The 23,666-nt window shown below is 35.1% G+C and overlaps 1 protein-coding gene across 1 annotated transcript in view; it reads right to left on the bottom strand.

Moving 5' to 3' along the window:
• LOC115443051 (START domain-containing protein 10-like) overlaps positions 1 to 23,666 on the bottom strand; it is a 50,036-nt gene that overhangs the window by 13,647 nt on the left and 12,723 nt on the right. The window contains exons 2-3 of the mRNA XM_037442518.1: positions 12,449 to 12,596; positions 2,997 to 3,129 (exon numbers count right to left, since the gene is read on the bottom strand). Of these exons, the coding sequence (XP_037298415.1) occupies positions 2,997 to 3,129; positions 12,449 to 12,596 (281 nt within the window). The remainder of the gene's footprint in view (positions 1 to 2,996; positions 3,130 to 12,448; positions 12,597 to 23,666) is intronic.

Here is a 23,666-nt window from a genome sequence, read left to right as displayed (position 1 = left end):
AAGTAATTAGAGACAACCGCACATAGGTTTTTTATCGTGGTTATTCATTTTAAATCTTTAAGAATGTATAGATACTTGATATGGTATAATCAAATATATTTTTTATAACACGGCAGAGAATGTCAGATGCAATTTGCTATCATTATTTAGAAAAAAAATTGTTTAACTTTCATACTAAAATGATTTTTAATTTATCACATCTGAGGTGAAGGTAGGTTACGTCCTAATACCAAAACAAGATTAAGCACGTGTCAAAAAGCTGGTTAAAAAAATATTGATCGTTGCGTGTGTTGCCAACTTAAGTGACAATTACACGGTCAGTCTGGCATCAGTTCAATCCGTAATTTTATGATTGATTGATCATGTAATATACAATGACCATTATACGTTCATTCGGACTGATCAATTCGTGATTTTGACATAATCTATATTGATTATGTAATGAGTATATTGAGGCCATTTATCTTAATACATATCTAAATACAAATACAAATCATTTATTCGGACAACATAATGACACAAACAATATCTAATACATAATACATTGCACCTCTGCTTACCCCCTTGAGGGCTCTGCAGAGGCATAACTAGTGCACCCACTTTCGCCATATGTATTCCGTCCCATGATGAGATACGGGTTCATCGCCATATCAGATACAAGTTCTGATACTGAGCAGAAAAACCTAATATCACTTTACGAGCATCAAACCCGAGACTTCATCGTTCAAGTCGTCATCGTTGCAGTTGAGTTAATAATATGATTAATGGTTTATACGGAAAACCTTGAGCTGAGAATAGACTGAACTGATGCTAATCCACCATCAGTTCAGTACTTAACCTCGTCACTAAATGTGGTTGTCGTACTGGAAACATTACACGTTTATTCGAACATGTAATGACGCATACTGTCATTCGTGCCACTATTGCCAGAAACGAGTCCCCGAGGGAAATACGAGGCCGCATTTAGAATTTTAAATATTTAAAACCAAAATATGAATTATAATTTATATTGTATTTAGTCGCCACGACAATGTATTTAATTAATTTAATATAGTAATAATTATCAAGTACAGTATTGTCCAAACTGTGAGTCTATTGATGGGTCACAAATGAATATTGGGCGGATTGATATGCCAATGCCGACCGACCTAACGAAACATTTATACTATTGGATAACCAAATAAAAAAATCTTGACGGCCACAGACTAAAGTTAAAAGTATCTAGAATTAATGCTCAAGTTATATTGATATAGAGTATCAATTAATACTACATTGAAACAGTACTGTTTGGTTTTTAACCCCCGACAGAATTAGAGGGCTGTTATAACTCTGTGTTGTCTGTAGCATGGTAGTTCTCAAACGAAAAGACCAATTTTGATACGATTTTATTTGAAAGCTGCATCATGCAATGCATGCAGCAAGCATCGAGATAATGTGATCGGGATAGTTCTTAGCTATAATTAAGGAAGATCTATTCAGGCTTTTGAAGATGATCAGCTGTTTTACTATTTTGACAAGTAATTAATTTGAAATTTCATATAAAGTTACTTCGGTGGTATTTCTAAGGCAAGGTAACCTTGAGCTGACGTTGCAGCATGATATCCAACTCTTCAGCAACTGACAGCAAATAAAGAGTTCATGGGCTCAAAAGAATGGTACCAATGAGTAGGTATTAGTAAAAGCTAATGACCGAGGCTCGTGGCGAAGAAATCGTTATTTAAAAAAGATTTAAAATAAAAAAAACAATATAACATCCGGCACAACAATCCTCTTAACCCTTTGAATAGTTAAATTCAGTCCAGTAAATTTAATTAAATAACAAAGCATAAAAAAAGATAGAACTTTTTTATGACTCGACCAGTGTTTTGTTTTCGTTTCGTGTCTTTTAATCAGATTAAATTGTGAAATTGAAACAAAAAAACAAAACTTTAATTCGTCAAGGATTCTTAAACGGTTTAATAATAAGTATTTATTCCAAAGGACGTACATAAACGAGTAGTTAAACGTATTAACAACACAACTGCTGATTATACTTTCACACGTTTTAGAATATTTACCCCAACGAACAACCTAATAACTTATCTCTCAGTTTATAAAGTTTTAATGGACTCTTGTAAGAGTACATCTCACGACGTGAAAAGTTGTCAGCCGTGAGCACAGTTGAGGCCTTGGAGGAACAAAAAACTCTCGGAGTGATCGTGACCAGTAAGTACACACGAAATTACGAAACTGTTTACGTGTTAAACTAGGTGTTATTTGCGGCTCGAACCGTAACAGAGAATTATGAGCTTTTGTAGAAAGAAAAGGCACTAGGAGGAAGGATTCTTTGCTCCCTGCAACCATACTAATTATTTGACACACTCCGAGAACTAAAGGGACTTGTATCTCAAAATTTATACTTCTGATTTATGTATAAACCGATCTTAATTAATCTTAAAGTATTTTTAGATTTATTATCTATTTATTGTTCATTTGCCCTGTAACAGTTGTTTTTTAGCTAATGTCACATTAAAGTTCTAAGGATGTGATGGCATATTGTGTCGACATAGCTAATAAGCTAGTTAGGTATTCCACGTTGGTACCATTTCCGGCGAGTCTTTCTTTTATTGCTCTATATAAATATGTGTACGACTGCCTCGGTGACATAGTTGTAATGCGTACGCGATATGTGTAAGTTGAACACGAAGTCGCTGTTTGGAGTCAGGAGATTGATGGTGTGATACCGCTGTACCTCGAAAACACGTAAAGCCAATGGTCCTGTGCCTCATCCCTCTCCGGTCATGTCGAATTGCCGTCTCACGGACTATGTGAGTGAAGGAACAGAGAGTGCATCTGTGTATTGCGCACACACTTGTGCACGATATATACGGCGTATCGGGTTGACTTCTGTTGAGATGGGCCGCCGAGACAGAAATTCGGCTAGGACTGATTTATGTCTACAAATGGACATTTCTATTAATATATGATTTGTTATTTATCCGGAAATAGTACATTACCTAACAAATCCTTTCCTCGGTGGGTAATCCTTGTGGAAGATGGAGTGGTTGAGAATCATCTTCTCATCTCCCGTGTCCAGCCAGGAACGCTGCAGCACGAAGTCGCGGTTTTTGAGGGGCGCCGGGCATGACACTAGAAAATATATTGAACTTAGAACCTGTTTCGTGACTTCTAAATAAATTCTAATCGTTAGATACATGTATAAGCCGACCAAATATAAAAGTGACATTAATCTATGCTCCCAAATATTAAATAGTAAATGAATACTATTTATATTTATATCAAATAAAATTACTTGAAAACTGTGAAAAAGGTGGTAGATATTCAGTAAATCAAACCTAGAGAACAAATCGGCAAGAAGAAAAACATTTTTTTTAAAAATGTAATAGGTTTTAGAAATGAGGATTCGTCGCAAAGTAAAGAAATAACTTATATCTAATGCGTATTATAAAATCAGCAAAGAAACAATTTGAGAACTTTAAACATCATTATGATGATTTTCTTTAAAAATTCAAAATTCTAATATCATAACAATCTAATATTATCACAACAATCAATTTTCAATTCTTTATTACATTAATACAATACGAAATACAGCAAAAAATCATCTGGAACCCTTCGTGATCAGGTATACTTATTGACGGAAATCTTCGCCCCGCGTCGAAGCGTGTCATTCTCTACGTTTGAAACGGCGCCAACTTTGCCTTTAGTTACTTAGTTAATCTAAAATCCAAACTTCCAAGACCTAATCTAGGTCTCATCTATTGAAACAGCACCGTGCCTAGTCCCTGCCCAATGATTTTAGTTTATCTACAGGATCAATAACACTGATTGGTATGAATATATTTTCTATATTATAGTCTCATTTGTGTGTGTGTACTTTGGCTAAGAAACCGAGTTCGACGTCGGGGTAGAGCAAATTGTTTTTTTAATTTGATTAACTACAGTTGTGTGAATTTGTGTCAGAAATTATGATAGGAGTTTTATCTCACTACATGGAACTGAAGGGAAGTTTAGTAAATCATTACGTTTGACAAGTTATTAAATCTGCAGCAAAAATAGCATAGAAATGTTAAATTCTCCTGTGTAAAATAGTATTGTATCTCTGGTTGATCGTCAATCATGTGTCTTGTTCTTATTTGCATATTCAGAAATTTTATTTAAATAACTTACTACACTAAAATAAGAACCATTTTAATCCTTAATGATATATAGGTCTATAACAAATTCTACGAGATAACCTACTACACCTCAATTTTGTGTTTACGGTCACGATTATACAAAGAGGAGTAAGGTATTTAAGTAAATGGTCATACAGACCCGACATTAATTCTTACCCGTGGCGCATCTAACTCTTAATAGTTCGACGATCTGGAAACGATTGTCATAAATTGAATACATTTGGTTCCTTACGAAAACGTGAAAGCAAATCCGCCGAACCTCTGTTTCGCTTATACGAGACTGTCTCGCGCTCACATCCACCACTGCAACGCCTGTAAGCCAAGATCGGCAGTGGCACGCATTTTAGGATACCGAGAGGTGAAGCTCGGGAGTCTCAAGTAACACTAAATAGTCTTAACCCTAAATAAATCAAATAGAAGGGTAGGGCGAAGTTGGAAATATATTTTTTTACTTCCCTCCAAAGCAAAGCTGGAGACATTATATACAATGAAGATAAATAACATCAGGTAATCCAATTGCTCTTTTTCTGACCTAACTCTAATCCTTAAAAACCCTTGTATATTTATAGAGAGTAGGCAACATTCAACTTAGTTGAACAATGAATCTTGAAAGTGGAACGGCGATGTTTTCATTGCAAAATTTATATTCCGTCACAATTTAATGTTGAATCGTTGAAAATCCTATTTATTTCCATATAAAATGACTGGAAACCCAAAAAATACGTATACATAACGTTATAATCACATTAAAAATTCATTGAAAATTTGATGGTAGGTACTGAAGAAATGACTGCACACAGCCGACGCGAAGGCACTTCACTGATGTCATTTGGTGATAATTTATTCCACATACTCGCCGTATAATACGTACATCGCAATGACCATAATGAAATATAGGCATGACCTAGTCTATTGCAATTCCGCAGTATTTTTCTTAATAATGCATAACGTAGACGGTGATATGCACATATTGACAATATATTAAGAATAATGTATGAAAACACATTCCGGTGTTATTAAACTTCAGACACTTCGTATTTTTTGCTACGAGAATGGTTTAACAAAACCCGGATTAAAATGATACAATCGAAAATTGAATGGTTACATAGATACGAACCTTATAAAACTAATGCGCTTGAATTTGTCTAATTTACTTTTTGAAATCTTCGCTTTACATTCATATGTTTTGCCTAAATGCGAATAAACTAGTACTTGCTTTACGTAACATTCTCAGCTCGGGTTGAGACATGCTCCAGTAGTGTGAATAATGGACGAATTGCAATTGCTACACGCTATTCACATTGTGAAGGACATGGGCGTAACAGAGATTCATACTACTGCTTGGGGCATTGCCTTAATTCTACAAAGTTCTACTTGAACTGTGTTGATCCGGGAGTTTTTCAATTCGAAAAAAGTAAGTTGGTCGGAATTGAAAGTAAATTGGTCGGAATTGAAAGTAAATTGTCCGGAATTGGAATTTGTGTTCCAGATTTGGTTGACGTTTGAGGTTATTCAACCTCATACAGCAACAGACCGGCTTTTGTCACACCATATAACGGATATAGATTCAGCTGAATGTTTATAACGCCTGCGCTTAACACTTCGAGAAAAAATAGGATAAGCATATAAAATTACGAAGCAGTTAGCCTCCATTCAGATGCGCGTTAACAACTACATGTATTTTGATGATCGAGATGTTCACACGCTGACGCTTGCTTAGTGCGCGTTACACATACATGATATCACACCTCTATTCCATATGGGTAGGCAGAGACTATGGATTGCCACTTTGCCCAATTCTGGCATACATCTCTCGCTTCCTACACCTTTATCAATCTTTTCTTGCATTCCCTCCAGTTCAGGGTACTTTTGACCTGGCCTCTACTAAGAATGTCCAATAACTGACATACGAAGGCTCGGTGCTGTCGACCCCTACCGGCTCTTCCATCCTTATTCGCCTTCATTCTAAATACGTGTAGTGGTTAAAACGGGTTTTGCTAACGCGTGGCTAAGTCTTGGCATCTAAACAGGGTCTCATCCTACTAATATTATAAATTCGAAAGTTTGTCAGGATGGATATATATATTATGTTTGTTCCCCTTTCTCGAAAAAACTACTGAACTGACTTGGGTGAAATTTTACAGTAATATTGGTTATACATCAAAACAACACATAGGCTATTTATCCCAGAAAATTCCTTTAAACCGAAAAATTCCTTAAAGGCGAAACCGCGAGCAAAAAATAGTAATACATATTGTTTTGATAAGGAGTAATTTTACGCCCAAAAAAGCTAGGCAAAACAGATTCTAGATATTATGGGTCTTTGTGATTTATGATATACTACAGCAATGTTTTCGATATTACAAATTGCCGTGCAGAGTTTACGTAGCGCCATAACTCAATGTCTCCGGGAGACCAATTTTATTTTAGAGACTGAAAACTAACTGACAAGCGTCGTGACAGATATGTTAGAGTATATTATATTATATATCGGCCCTGTATTATACCCACTATCTATTGCTGTACTAACCATATACTATCCCATTGCTGGGCACGGGCCGTCTCTACTACTGAAAGGGATTAGGCCTTAGTCCACCACGCTGGCCTAGTGTGACCTGGTAGACTTCACACGATAGTATGAATACAATCGCTAATATTCAACATACAATTCATTCTGATGCGTAATGATGATTACCCCACCATAATCCCACTCCAAAGTGGACTCAAATCAAACAAACGTTTTTATGCATGTTTTGCAGAATAAATCAATTACAACTGTAACTGGGATCCCATTCTAGGAAAATCACAAAACAAAAACCCACACAGTATTCTTTAAAAATCTAACACAGGGACTTACAGTTTTCAACACCTATACACTTCCACTAAACTAATAAACCAATTCTCATCAATTGGATTCGCATATATTTAGCCAAAACACGTTTTCAGCACCGTCTTATGTTAGCATTTACATGTGATCAAATCTCTGATTTCAAATTGTCCTATCCTCTCTTTTCCCCTTCAAAACAACTGTCATACTGTATAATCATAGATACAGTTAAGAGACGCTCGCGCCCCTCGTTAGTCTACATTTTGTTGGGATTATTTTTCACAAGTGGTGTGTTGGTACGTAAATACACACGTTACCAGAAAATATGATAAACAAAGACTGCCCTAAAACTTAAATTTAACTAAACTTTGTTGGGATTTTTTGCGGGATAAAGTAAACCATGTACTTTATGGGATCTCAAAATATATCCACAATATTTTTGATCGCGATATATTCAGTAATTTTGAGTTTATCACGTTCAGACAGGCAGACGTGACGGAATGACTATGTTTCATAATATCTTATAGAAATTTATTGAACGGTATAGTTAGAAGTACAACTCTGAATTAAATTCAATCGAACAAAACATTTCCTTTTATTCACGACCCGTTCCGTAGCACGACACAATGTTAGAAATTTAAATCAATTACCAAAACTAATTATTTACAAAGATGTATGTTGCAGTCAGGCTTGTTGATAAATTAATTTTTGATTGTACCTACAACTGTCTCACTTAAAATCGGCTGAAGAAGAAACCTTGATGTTGCTTAGGCCTAAAATTTTATTTCTACCTTTTATTTATTTTCACCTTTTTTTACAATCCTCGTACCAATATCAGTCAAGTACTCTATAATTATTATGAGTTTTCACGGCTAGTAATTAGTGACGGTCTTAGGTGAGAGGAGACGAAATGGGCAACCGCCCGGGCCTCACGCTTAAACGAGCGACATCGCACGATGTACAACCGGGACCCTTTTTAGGCCTCGCTCGCTAATCTTCCGGCCGTACATCAATCAATACAGAAAGTCCAAAAGTTATATTCACGAGCAGTTCGGTACAAATGAAAGGGCCAAACAATATTCGCTAACTTTTAAAGCCCACAGCGCGACGGTTACTGCGTGCCAAGTATCGATTATGCGTCAACTCAAAAACTTTTGCAATCCACCGGTAATCATCTAGAGTCCGGTCCGAAGAATATAGACACAATTTATTTAAATATCACAATTATTTGCTTAATTCTTGATTAAAGGTAGACATATGAAGATCCAGAGAGTATTTAAATAACAATAAGTAAATTTTCAAATATAATATTTTAGTTTTTCATCTGACACACACTCATATTGATTTGTTTCATAATTATACATGTATATGGTTAGGACGGTCATCTGATTATTTGATATCTTCTAGAATGTTCCTTAGCAAAACTTCGTTAGATCTTTTATTTGTGAAACATGGGCAAGATAATAAACAATTTCAGTGACATTTCTATAATAATATACTATACCCTGTTTCAAAGATTTTTGGCTCTTGCCCATGAAAGGTCAAAAAACACTAAATCATTGTATTATTTACAATGAATTAAATGGACATACTATTAAAGCACTGCTTATTTTACTAATAAGGAGTTATTTATCCTTTTAAGTATTCAATTTCCAATAATTTGTAACATTGTAAAAACCTACTTCGAAGCCACACTGCAACATTTTATAACAGATAACTTAACACAAAGGAAGGCTCTAATTAATTAATTTTGTACACAATGATCGGTTAACAGTAGGGAACCAACATGTTTGTGTACGGTTAGTCGATACAATTACACTTAATTGCTGGCAGCGGGTCGAAACGACGCGGTTCAATGTATTGAAATCCGATAATGCTACATGATCAATTTTAACAAGATCATTACGGCATAATACGATAGAACGGTTGGGTGAAGTGTTTTACGCTTTGCATTGAAAAATCCATGATTGTATACGGAATGTCATGTATTAAATATTTGGTTACGTTAAACTTTAAACTTGTGCATGCTATGCCAACATTAAAATAAATGTTACACTTACGCAACAAAATTGTATCGTTTTTATATTTAGTATAAATATTGGTTAAAACATATTAATAATTATGTATGATTTTGGTTGACCAAATAAATTTAAAAAAAACTATATGTATATGAACATCTTCATTCCGAAAAACATATAGAATCATTTTGTATACTATAGGAAGTAGGTACACACATATTTACCTCATAAACCGAAATTTCTACAACAGTCGGTAATGTGCCACGTTCTTACGCGATGACCTATTTTGCTAAATATATCCAAATATTTTATAAACTCTTGAACTCCCATTTCTGGCTACACACATTCGCACATGGAAAGAAAGTTTAATCCTACTTATTTCCTTCAATTCATCTTTCAGAAAACATTATTCTTCTTTAAACCTGGTGATGGATCTTTTAACACATACGATAGAATCTAAATCTATTCCGTAAACCAATTATTACAATATCAAGTAACATCGCAATTTCAAACACAACAACAATAAGAAAGGGTGTGCGAAGTATCAGAAAATTGACGCGGCAGTGTAGTGGGATGTTGGCGGTGTGTGAGTAGCCATAAAACCATCCCCCGTGAACCCGACGGAATACAAAGGTACGGAATCTGGCACAATGTAGGGCTGGCACGAGTGTCAACACATATGAATGTAGCCTTAAAAGTAACATAACCTGCTTTGTAGAGACCTTTGATTTTGTTCTTTTTATTCACTACTAGGAATTATTTCCATATTTTACCACAATATGGCGAGGAATTTTAATATCCTAATCAAACTATACTTGTATACTTGTAATCAAATTATTGAGTATTGTTTGAATTTTAAAGACATACATAACGTCTTATTAATGTTACTTGACTGATTTTGATGAATTTTAGCAAAGAAATAGACCATGTCCTGGATTACATAAAAGCTACTTTTTATCTTAGAAAAGTTCAGGTTTTCGCTTTGAGGGTAAAAATAGCCTATAATATTAATCTAACTAAATTAAGAAAGAAGAAGCCTACTTAGTTAGTTAGTAGTTATTCAAATATAAAGCCAGTCCTAACCCACGCAAATCAATTCAGCAGTAACTGCTGCATAACATGTCTTCACAAACATTTGTCATAACAGGAGTATTAAAACATATTGTCTAGTTCAGTATACCTAGTTCGTTCGGCCGGGTGATAGTTTGCACGTCTTGAATACTTGTCGGACATTCCACGCATAAATCATCGATTAAGTCCGCTATCGGATCCGGAACTTACTCAAAGGTTTATGTCGGGTTATGCAAATGAGATTATATTTATATTTCGGTTCGAAGCATGGAGTATATTTTATTTATACGGAGGTTAACATTCATTGATAGTTTACATCTTTATACATATATACGGTGGCTTTACTGTTTCATTTAACCTTTATGTATGAATAAATTAATGAAATCTTTTCAATAATCTATTTTTCTGTAGATGTTCTGAGAAAACCTTTGAATATGCTTTTCAGAAGCATAATATTATTATGCGATATTAAAAATTCAATTTTCGAAGTTCTCAATTTGAAATGTATCAGCCAGTACCATCACTTTAAATAAATAAAATATATTATTATGTATTAAGATTTACTTTTCTCCGATGTTTTCTCTGATAATAACGCTCAATTTTCCAAGTCAAACGTTCTCAAATCAAAATGCAGCAGCCAGTTCTATAAGTTTTAATAAATACATAATATTGTTACCTACGCTTAACTTTCCTATTAATTCCATTTGAATTTATAGTAAAAATTACACTTTAAATTTGAGAGGTTACGGTCCACTTACTATCAAGTGCGGTGGAGTCACTTTTCTGGGTTCGTACAAAAAAAGGAGGTAGATATACCATTAAGACGTGTAATTTGAATACTAGAACTCCCCAATTGGGATGATTGCGTTCTTCGCGCGAATGACAAATACTGACTTCGTTCGTACTGGTTTAACCACATGTTGTTTCGCATGAAATGAAATAATTTATTTGATTCTATAAAATGTTAAACACTACTTAGATACAGTAATTTTTTTTACATCATCAGTTCGAAAAGCAGTTTCCACTAGAGAAGAACGGACAAGAAACTCTAGTTTTGCGCATTTCAGAATAAGCTTAAAGGTATTAAGTAACTACAATAAGCAATAAAAAAATCGTTTAGTTTTCTATTTAATTTAAAACAGCTCATTTACTTATAAAATAAATTAAATCATTTCCCATACGAGTGCAAAACTCTCTCAACGATCATAATAGAATTTAATGATGTATTTTTTTCGCATATACTATTTAGATTATGGGTACTTAGATATAGTAACTATCACGTCACCTCAATATCAAGAATGTGTACGATTGCATACGGGACACTTCTATCATTTAATTTGTTAACGTACCGCATATGTATACCTTTTTAATTAATCATTAATTTATAATTGATTAATTCATTGATGATTGTTTACATACTGAAAACTGATACTACTGAGACCTTCTCGATAGGTGACAACCCTAGAAACTCTTAACGTCGAAATGGTTCAACCACTTATAAATTGAATTATCGTTCAGAAGTACTGTATTTATCATTTAGTCAAGTTATGGAGTATGAAGTATATTCTTTTGAACTTGCTTCTGAAACGTTTTAAGTCGACTGCGGCGTAACTAGAAATGGTAATAGGGACGAATACAGGTAAATACATGTTCTTTGCTTACGAGATATCTGTTGACACAAGAGTTTTTAGGGAACCGAAGGTAACACGAGGTAGGAAGCAATGATGAAGGGTCCACATAACCCGATACTAGCCGGCTTCCCTTTCGTAATTGAAGTAGAATGTAATTTCATTAGAACGATTTGCATGCATTGTATGAGTGTCGGGTTTTCTTTGGGAAAATTCCACTCTTCGACACTGGTAGGAAGAGAGTAAATTTAAAAAAACTTATGTGAATTTGTAACTTGGAGCTAAAACTTGGTTTGGGTAATTTCTGCACAATCCGCCCCAGCTTAACATATTCAGTGCTAACTGACTGCAGCAGTACTTACTAGTGTCATTTCTGGTTTAGCAAAAAAGTTTAGTCTAAAATAGTTTCACTTAAGTCTGCAATGGCGAATGGTGAAATTTACCGAAAGGAAACCCGACACAATATATAGGTATTAATATCCATAATTGAGGTCTGTTAATCGTTCTAATAATTATTAGAACTCTTCAGAAATCCTACATAAAGCTAAGCCGGCAGGAATCGAGTTATATGGCCCCTACGCCACTGGTCTATAGTAAACCTATCAATGTAGTATCCAACGTCATTACTGAGGTTAATGTGTCCAGCATCCATAGTTTAAACAGTTTTGAATCATTTCTGCATAACACAGTCCAGCTCATTAGCATTGCTAGCTGTAATATACTTACTGGCGTAGTATCCGACGTCGTTATTGACGTTGATGTGTCCCGCATCCTCTGCAGCGAGCATGTGCGTGTCCCAAACAGAGCGGTACTCGGGGTCATGCAGCACGTCGTACAGCGCGTCTGGCTCCACGTCCTCGAACTCCGCAACCACCTGACACGTCAGCATTGGTTAAAACAATTTATATACCAGCCCTACATTATATGCTATCCACTGCTGGACTCGGGCCTCGTGTACTACTGCTCTCAGTTGGCCAGCGTGACCTAATGCGGGTTAACAGAATTCACAAAATGTTGATATTCTAATGTGGAATTCTTAGGTTTACGTTTCGCAGGTAATAAATGCACGATTTTTTGTAAAACAATACACACATAACTGAAATCTCAAAAATGTATGCATAGGGTTTTAAAATTTAAAGACGGTCTCGGCAGGCCTTCCCATTCCCAATTAGGCCATTGTGTACTTCTACAACAATTTAAATCACAAACTATAAACTCCCTTTTTATGGTAATTGGCGCAGTTTTGGGATAGAATATCGAGTTGAGATGAGTATCCCTGGCCAGTCGACATAATTATGTCAGTCTGTTCGAAAACTGATACTCTACAAGCTTATACGAAATACGATCTCATTGTGGCAAATTTTACTTATATACGGTGGTCCCTCTCCGACACGACACAAATAACCTACTTCTGGCAATCCTTCCGCCGATTTGGCATGTAAATCCCCTTTTCTTTATCTCGATTTCGTAGTTATTTATTATAAACTACGTCTCAATTTTTAGCCACGAATATTATATTTTCTTTTTCCTTCTTTTAAAAAATATTCAAGAACATACTTAACTAAACTCTTTACTAATAAAAAGAAAAACATTTTACTCAATTGCTAGATAAAAAATAATATCACAAAAGAAAAACCTTAATTTTAAATGGAGTTGAAGTTACGAAGTGCGAAACCGTGGCTCGAATTCAACCAATATTAGCTTTGACAAGTCATGCGCTACGAAAAGCTACGCCGATCAATGCTACGCGAGCCCCCTCGATACGAAGACATCTACATAATATACTACGTAGGTAGTTACAAGATTTGTGCTACGTGCTACGCCATTTTACGCGCACACATAAAAGTCGACAAAAGGGTGAATTTTAAAGTTATTGAATTAAATATTTTGTTGTGCGCGCAAATGTTTTGAATATCAGATTGGACAGGGTACTATATTTGGTGTGAAAGTTTAACTACATGATAACTTTATCAGTGTTATATGCATAATTAAATAAGAATTTTGAGTTTTTTTTATAAATCTACGGTTCGGCTCATAATATTAGGAATTAAAAGAATTTTCTTTCATAAACAAAAAATAATAATCAAAATCATGGATTTACGTCAAAACCAAGACCCTGTCGAGTACTTCTTACCGTAAAAGGATTTGTTATGAATGCCAAATCACTTTTGCAAACTTCGTTGCTTCATTATATACTCTCCTTGCAATTTATACCTAAACTAGATCTTGAAACTTAGTTTTTCCGTAAAGGGGAAATCTGGGTATCTTACCACGAAGTTTTATAAACAACGAAGCCTATAAACTGGAAAACATTATTAAAGAGTAAAATATGATTTCCCAAAGATTTTACGTAAAACCACTTCGGAGCCAATGTACTCAGAATTAATACTTCTCAAGATTTTGCACTTGGTGAAAACATAAAAACTGAGATTGAAATTAAACTAATTTTCGGATTCTATCGCGGTATTGGTGTTTTATTTTCTCCCGACGTTTCGAAGACTTTGCAGCCTTCATGGTCACGGGGGGGACTGAAAATTAACTGAAAATTAGTTTAATTTCAATGTCTAACATTCGCGTAAATATAAGAAATCATTATAAAAACTGAGTTCATTTAGGTGGTAATACAAACGTAATAAGCTAAATTAAAAGCCAATAAGATTTTTCATATCACAAACATCTGTAACGGAAGTACCTATAGATTTAGTTTCGACCGACCTTTTGTAAGAAGCGGTATGAAGGCGATGCTAACTGGTCATGGTGAAGAGGAAAGGAGATAATATTACAAAGCGTGAAAGTGAAACAAAAACAATTAAGGTGTATTATTTTCTGGAGAAGTAATGTCTAATTCACGAGTTTCTTTTACCAGATATTTTATATTATTCTTACTTATATTATAAATTTTAAAATGTTTCATTGTTTGTTAGGCGTAAACTCAGAAACAGCAAAACGGATTTGGATTAACTTTGACATAGACCATGCCCTAGACTAACACATATATTATATAATAGATTCCATAATATATGTACTTGATCACTTTTAAATAGATGACGTTGGTGTCCTTAAATTGACAACATTTCAAAATGTAAACGTGCCCAAAACAAAAATACTGTTTGTTAATTTTTCTACTCTGAGTTCGATACAGTGGTTTAGGGACTTTTCATGTCGGCGACGCCGCGAAGAATACCTGGTACATCATTGGGTCATTTATGGGGACAAAAGTAACAGTAACTCTGACTGTTACTGTCCATGTCAATGTCGATGTAGGCACTGGCCGTAATTAAGCTAATTCAGAAAAATACAGTTCAGTTTAGCATATTATTAATGCCATCATGATAATGGTTTTTATTTACTTTATGTATTTCCTAAACAAACAGGTAGGTATTAGCACACGCAATCTGGAGCGTCGAAATTATTCCAATTAGTTTAATATTGTCACATATTATACACTATATAAATACTAGGTGTCCTCTTTGCTCGTGCTGATGTAATTACGTCAATACTTTTTCTGAGTTTATGACTTTTGAATTGGGTAAAAGTCAATATGTCAAGAATATTGTATGTGTGAGTGCGGAACTTTTTTCGTTCAATTAGTTAGATTACGGCGAGTACACTCTTACAAAATCATTGGCTTATTTTCAAATCAAACAAATAATTTTTGGAATGGAAGTAAAAGAATTGGACCCATCTGTTGCCTCTCCTAATATATTACGTCTATAAATCACAAGTGCTAGACTTGCCAGAACGCCAGCCTTACCAACCGGTCTAATTTGAAACTAAGTAAACGGTAATAAATTCTGCGTCATACATCTTTGTCATAAAAACCACAAGCAATTTAATATGACGAAATTTTAAAGGCAGAAATATCCATGATTATTAATTATTTTTACATTTTTCTTTCAACTGCGAGAACTAATCACTAACTAGACGTGAATTTAAATTCTTTACTTGCCAATACTTGTTTAGTTACCCAGATTAAAGCCGAAACAAAATGTATGAAAATGGACCTTGAGCTACCACCTTAAACGTGAAATAAGTTATATGTTTGTGTCACTTTTTATCCATATACTAGCTTTTGCCCGCGGCTCCGCCCGCGTTATAAAGTTTTTCAGGCTAAAGTTTTCCGTTAAAAAAATTAGTAGTTTCCCGGGAGCCTATGTTCTTCCCAGGGTCTCAAACTGTCTCCATACCAAATTTCATCTTAATACGTTGGGTAGTTTTTGAGTTTAACACGTTCAGGCAGACAGATGCAGCGGGGGACTTTTGTTTTATAATATATTTTTTAGAACTTTTAAAGTGGAACAATCCCGTCATACATCATTGTTGCATAACTTTAACCGTTTACGCAGCGCAGGCAACGGAAGCTCTCAAAACTTATGATTTTCCCCGTTTTTGCAACATGTTTCATTACTGCTCCGCTCCTATTGGTCATAGCGTGATGATATATAGCCTATAGAACTCCAGGAACAAAGGGCTATCCAACACAAAAAGATTTTGTCAGTTCAAACCGGTAGTTCCTGAGATTAGCCATTACTGCTCCGCTCCTATTGGTCATAGCGTGATGATATATAGCTTATAGCGGTCCACAAATAAAGGGCTATCCAACACAAAACGAATTTTTCAGTTGAAACCGGTAGTTCCTGAGATTAGCCATTACTGCTCCGCTCCTATTGGTCATAGCGTGATGATATATAGCCTATAGCACTCCACGAACAAAGGGCTATCCAACGCAAAAAGATTTTTTCAGTTTGGACCGGTAGTTCCTGAGATTAGCCATTACTGCTCTGCTCCTATTGGGTATAGCGTGATGATATATAGCCTATAGCACTCCACGAACAAAGAGCTATCCAACGCAAAAAGAATATTTCAGTTTGGACCGGTAGTTCCTGAGATTATCCATTACTGCTCCGCTCCCATTGGATATAGCGTGATGATATATATCCTATAGCACTCCACGAACAAAGGGCTATCCAACGCAAAAAGAATTTTTCGGTTTGGACCGGTAGTTCCTGAGATTAGCGCGTTCAAACAAACAAACAAACAAACAAACTCTTCAGCTTTATATAATAGTAAGTATAGAAGTATAGATACATATCCTTTTGCAAAGTAAGTTAAAAAGAGGTAATAAGATTCACGCCATATTTGTTTCTAATCTATTATTATTATTTATTGTTTTGAATATTGACTTCACCATTCTCCTGATGGTAAGCGATACGACCGCCCATAAATAGTAGAAACACCATCCAACACCTTGAATTACAAGGTACATAATGTTTGCTATTCCATTGCGCTCGTCATCCTGAGACATGAGATTTTAAGTCGTGTTATGTCCAGTAGTTACACTGGCTACAATGTTCTTCAAACTAGAATACAACCGTGACTACACACTGCTGTTTGGCGATAGAAATAGACATTGCGGTGGTACCTACCCAGGCGGACTCTCACATATAAGAGACCTACCACCTGTATTTCTTATTTACTCGTCAAATACATGGGACATATTAAAACACCAATACTGTTATTCCCAGCCAAGAATAACCATAAACCAACTAACATGCTTCCACTTTTGTAATCCCAAACCACTTTAATCATCACTAGCGTTGCTATTTAATTCCCATCTTGCCCAACCTCGGCGCCTAATCGCATACGCTGGTAGCGCATGGCAATATCTTAAATCATATTCCATGACATGAACTAAAGACGGTATCATCACCGCCACCCGCCGCACCTAGCTATCATGAAGGAAGCTAGACGTGACCTATATTGTAAGCTGGCAGGATACGGATATTGCCTGCTATAAAAATGAATAGCCTTGAAAATAATTTTAACTAGTAACCTAAGCAATGTTTTGTTGCATGCAAAATTTAGTAGTTAGTCAAGCACTGATTAACATAACATAACAACATATTAACTTTTATTAATCGCGCATTGTTTTGATATGTTAATAAAATAAGTTGCCTTGGATCTACCTGCTAAACATTCGAATCTAAACAGGTTTTAGAATTCTGAGTTTCTGTATTCTGAGACTTCGAAATCACAGACACTTCAATTTTATGTATTTCTTTTATTGTTTCATCAATTTGCTTTTTTAATAACATCTAGCTACGTAGTTGTGCAAAAGAATACATTTTCATATACCTACGCAAGCGTGAAATGCTACAATCTATTTCATTGCTTCCACTCTCGTCTATATTAGTAGAAAATATAGAATATAAATATAGCTCATAAAATAATTATTATGTTAGTAGTATATTACATTTGCCATTTTATGAGTTTAATTAGCTTAACGTAAATGTTAGTAAAATGTAATTATATTGAACTTATCTAAACCTCTAATTGAACCTCAAACTCCTAAATGGGGTCTTGAGTAAGCGTCACACGTTCTTAAATAACATATAAAATAAATGAAAGTGATATCCTCTTTCAAATACATATAAAATTAATGATTCTAAGTTAAATGTAAAATATTTCTTGGTCCTTTTGGAGAGATTGAAATATAGCGAACATGTTGTGTATATTATTAATTATTTTATCCGAACTACTACGTAATTGTATTAGGGTACGACTGCAATGCTGGATCGAGTTCGATTCCCGGGTCAGAAAAAGCAATATTGGGTTTTTGTAGTGAGTATCAGCTCGGAGTCTGGAATTTATGCCTGATATGATAGGTGGACTAAGGCCTAATCCCTCTCAGTAGTAGATGATACCCGTGCTCAGCAGTGGGCAAGTATATAATACAGGGCTGATATTATTATTTATTTATTATTTATGATAGGTTTGCTTCCTATCACATCATGGAACGGAAATATACACGGCGGTAAGTCGGTGCAGCAGTTGCTCCTATGCCTACTTCTTCAGGAATAAAAGTTGGGAGTGTGAGTAGTTTATCTGAGCTTGGTATACAGTTTGGCAAAGCTATTCCTAATCCACAATGATAGAAGACAGGTAACTTTATGACAATAAAAATGACGAAGAGAGGTTTTTAATATACAAGTAGAATCGGCTCAATAAAAATGATGGCAAGGAATTTATTTTACCTACATATTCGTTAATAAAAAATAAAAAATAAAAATGCTTTATTCATCACGTAGGCGAACATAGTTGCACTTATGATAAGTCAAGGTACATGAGAATATTCAATTATTACTTAATTAGATTAGCTTATATAAACAAAGACAATGAAATAAATGAAAAATATACTTAGTAAACAAAGAAGCCAGCTCGGGCTGGCAGGGAAGAAGAAATAAAATTATGTATGTATGTATTTTTAAATAAGCAATAAGGGAGAAACGCGTCGCGATCCTCACCGGTGAGGACAATAAAAGCCCTAACCTAGCTAACCTACCAGCCTTTCACTAACTACCTAAGCGATGACTACCCGAAGAAGAAAGGCAGAAAGAAACTCCGGGCTTTATTTTTTGTCATCAATTGTCTATTCATTTATAATATTGTTATTAAATATATATATATTTTTTTAATAAGTCTTTTCTATACAAAGTCTGATTAATTATATAAGCTAATACACGCACATCACCGTAAAATTGCGGAGAAAATCCACATAAAAGTATTTAGCAATAACTAAAAACTAACGGAAAAAAACAATAATACTAAAAAATTATAAAAACTATGAAACAGTCAGTGTACAGCGTGCATACGCCTACATTTACAAACATAATATTTTCATTTCATATTTTGTCGCAGATCTTGGTCAATATAATTAAGATTATAAATTTTAAGGCTGGTGCAACAAAATGATCGGTCGGTCGTCTATTATACATTGATAATTCAATGAGTCAATATAAAATAAAATATGTCACATAAATTTAAAACTGTTACCCAGTATAATGTCAAAATTGTAGAAAGGTACACATGAGACGTTTATGTAGTTAATTTATAATATTGGCGTTAACATAGGGTTGGACAGGGTGTGCAGGACTGTTTTTCCAAACCGTCTGATCATCGAGGTAATCCTTTACATTATAATACCCCTTTGACATTAATTCGCGCTTAACATGACACTTAAATTTGTAGCCGGGCAGATTGGTTATTTCAAGAGGGATTTTATTATAGAATTTGATACAATTCGCTAGATAAGATTTATTTGTTTTACAGAGCCGGAAATTTGGAACAACTAGTTTATTCTTATTTCTAGTGTTCAAACAGTGCAAGTCACTGTTTTTCATAAAAGTACCTAGGTTCTTACGGACATACATAATATTTTGAAAAATGTATTCAGCTGGCAAAGTCAGTATATTCACCTCCTTAAACAGTTCTCTAAGGGAATCGCGAGACCGAAGGTTATAAATTGCACGAATCGCTCTTTTCTGTAAAATAAAAATGGTCTGCAGATCTACTGCAGTACCCCACAGTTAGTTAAATGATGTTAAGGATTGTAGCGATTATAATCAGAAAATAGAAAATACTTGTAATTAGAAAATCTCTACATCACCACTACAACGAACAAAATGCTTAATAATAATAGCTCAGTAACTATTTGAACAAAATAATTGAGTACACCCAATTTATGAAAACAATTTTGAGAAATTCAAATAAATTTTGTTACAAAATTAACTCTTCCATTTAGTATGGCCTTGATCAGTAATCTTCTAAAAGGCTCCATATTGCGGGCCAATTTATCGGATCGACGCCACTTCATGCGATTTATTATCATTACCTATAACTTCTGGGAACGCCGATAGATGGCGTTCAACAGTATTATAAAAATCCTTAAAACCACATTTTAAATTTAATTCTGTCGACCTGATAAAATGTACCTTGTTTTAAATATTACGTTCAAACAATGTACATTTTACGGTACGCTTACATATCTTGATCACACAGATAGAAAAGATGCATTTATCTTTCTTTCCATTATATAGGGAACCAGGGCCGTAGCTAGACTTCAATTTAAGGTAGGGCAGCTGTTGTTACAAGTAGGGCGGAAGTAAATATTGTACTAGATCTGATCTGGTGAAACGATTTTTGGCTTTCTTGACTTGTGAACGTGAGTGAGTTAGATTAATACTTACGTAATTGTTAATCTGTATATTACATACAGATTGCAACAAAATTCCCTTAAATCTCGAAAGAGCGTTATTCCACCCATCAATACGAACAACTCTTACTATGGGACCAACTTCCAAATCGTGAAATAAAAAACCCGCTGCTCCATATATTTTCATTGAGTAGTAATGTACAATTTAGTTGATTATTAAGGTAGGGCATTGCCCCACAATGCCCCCCCCCCCCTAGCTACGGCCTTATGGGGAATGTTATTGTAAGTGACGACTTAATGTCCCTTCACGTAATAAAAATACATATTAAATTAATTAATCTACCAATACTCTAAAATATATTTAACCATTTTTAATTCAGCAAGTCATCCTTTCCTAATTCCGAATTTTCAACAATTTCTTTTGGTCCGTTAACGCGTCCAGGGTACTTTTAAATTTTTGCGTAGACGCTTAACGTTACATGAAACCATCTGTTCCTTTGACAGTTATGTAATAAACACTGTTTCTGATTTCAACAGAGATGAACCAACCTCTGATTCTATACTTCCACCCTACTAGATGTACATATATTATACCGGAGCCGGAGCCGGTTCAATTTCTCATCGCGACGAAGCTCATAACCTCATTTATTAGCGACGTGATTGCCTCTGGGTGGTTTATTTATTTTTATTCACGCCTCGCTGGCTTTATCTTATCAACCGTGTAAATAAATCGGGTTAAAATATATATTGGCTTCGATGAATTCTAAATGATCAAGCTACGGCTAACGAAGTTTTAATCGCGGTAAATGTTACAGGTTGGCACGCAAACAGCCTAGCGATTGAGTAGTACTAATAAACTACGCGATTCTTTCGTTTTTATACGGGCAATGCAAAGTACTGCACCTGATTGAAAGTGTAGTGGATTCCAATAGCATGAGCCGGAGGATTCATTATTTGTCATGATTCAGTCGAACAAGCCGATTTAGACAGGCCGATTTCCAAATTTCAAATCCAACTCCTTTGCAAACATAATTCTAACCTATTTTGCTATCATTGCCAAGGAGCGAGGGCGGGTCGGATGTAACCTCAGCGGTAATTTTATAAAATCACGTACAGTACTGTAAGGCAATATGACCGGGGGGAATGTTTAGCTTCTTCCGCAGACATTTTGCGGACATTTATTAAAGATCTACATGTCACCCGTGCGTCCATTTTGAGTTAACTTCTAACAAACTGAATGGAAATTACGAGGAATTTATTAATTTTGAATGCCCCATTAGGGATTAGCCACAAAGGCTTTATGTCCTGCAAAAATGCGTAATAGAAATTTATTTGCGGGAAACGAGGTGAAGCCGATAGTAAAATTTAGTTAGGCATTAACTCCAACGCAATCAACTGTGAATAAACGTTTTTGAACTTTATCCCTTTGATATATCTATCTCATTAGAATAAAACTTTTCCGCCATTAGTTTTACCAACTCTTTTCTTTGCCACACCATCAGGTTTTGGAATATTTGCCTGGGCGCGTGTTCTCTCCAAGTCCTTCCACCATTATGTGAAGAAGCAGCTCAGTAGGCTAGCAGCTAGCTAGCAGCTCAGTATGGTTGTGTCGAGTAACATGAGCGCCAACTGTTGCCATTCGATACTCTATCTGGACAACATCGCGCTTACCATAACGTGCACAGAAGGTATTTTGTCGTGCTCGATTAAAAAAATAACTTTAAGGCTATTTTTGCGATAAATTTGTATTTTTATTTGAAGTAGTAACGTAGTTTTGTTTCAATGTCCAAAATTCGCGTAAATATAAGGAATCATGTTCAGAGCTCAGTTTGTGTATATCCAGGGCCACCAGCCCGGCATAATTGTGTCGACTGCCGAGGGGTAATCATTACTCATCAGTAGAATGACTACTGGACTGGTGCCTTATAAAAAACATATATCCGTCTCATAACGAATGAGACAGCCAGATCAGTTAAATCAAAACGAATAGGCAATCACATGTCTACTTCCGACTTATTTCGCGCGGGAAAAACGTGTCCAATTCCACATCGACTTTAGTTAGGACAGATGCAATAAAAAGGTAAACGACGTAATTATTAAGGTTTATTGATTGCAACTGTATTTGATGGTTTCGTAAATTTGTAGAGGACGAATAACTCATCACACCAGCACCATCCATAGGATCTCTACAGCTGAATATAAGAGCTAGCTATTTATGAGAAAAGGTAATGCAAATTGTTTTTTTTTCTTTTGCTGAGCACAGACGCTGTCATATTATGATCATGAGCGATAGAGATTCCACTGCTGAATCTACGCCTCCCACTGAAATCTCATAGCAACCAATCGGAAGCAACTCATGTCCATTGATACCTCGTATTTGTCATTCTTGTCCACCTTACTGGTTGTAGTAATTTTGTGTTCCATTTTAAATTGTTTCTAGGCGATCAGACATTAATACAATTCAAAGTTGAGCTCACTATCACTTAAGATTTAGCGTACATTTAACAACAACTTTTTGCTAAAGTTAAAAAGTCAAACAAAATGTAGCTCTACATAATAATTAAATCGGTATTAAATCGTCATTAAGAATTACGTCAAAATGGTTATGAAGTTAGTACTAGCGAATAACAAAGTTGTGTAATGTTTGTTTTTACGACAAACCTTTGTATCCGAACGTTATTAAATGCAAGGATCAAGCCGTTAATGGTTGGCATAATTTTGTGCCGTTAAAATTAAGTACAGTCAGTGCTAACAGTAATATAATGTAATTTTACCCGACATATTATTTTTATTTGTCTCAGCCCGGAGTCTGGAATTTGTACCCGATAGGCTCGCCCCCTATCACATCATGGGACGGAACACACTTGGCGGAAAGTGGGTGCCCTAGTTGCGCCTCAGCATACATGCGATATGCGTGATGTATGTGTAAATTTATCTTTCCAAAAGTCCGTT

This window comes from Manduca sexta, chromosome 24, assembly GCF_014839805.1.
Source record: "Manduca sexta isolate Smith_Timp_Sample1 chromosome 24, JHU_Msex_v1.0, whole genome shotgun sequence".
Classification (NCBI taxonomy): Eukaryota; Metazoa; Arthropoda; class Insecta; order Lepidoptera; family Sphingidae; genus Manduca; species Manduca sexta.
This window is presented reverse-complemented; position numbering and strand designations above follow the sequence as displayed.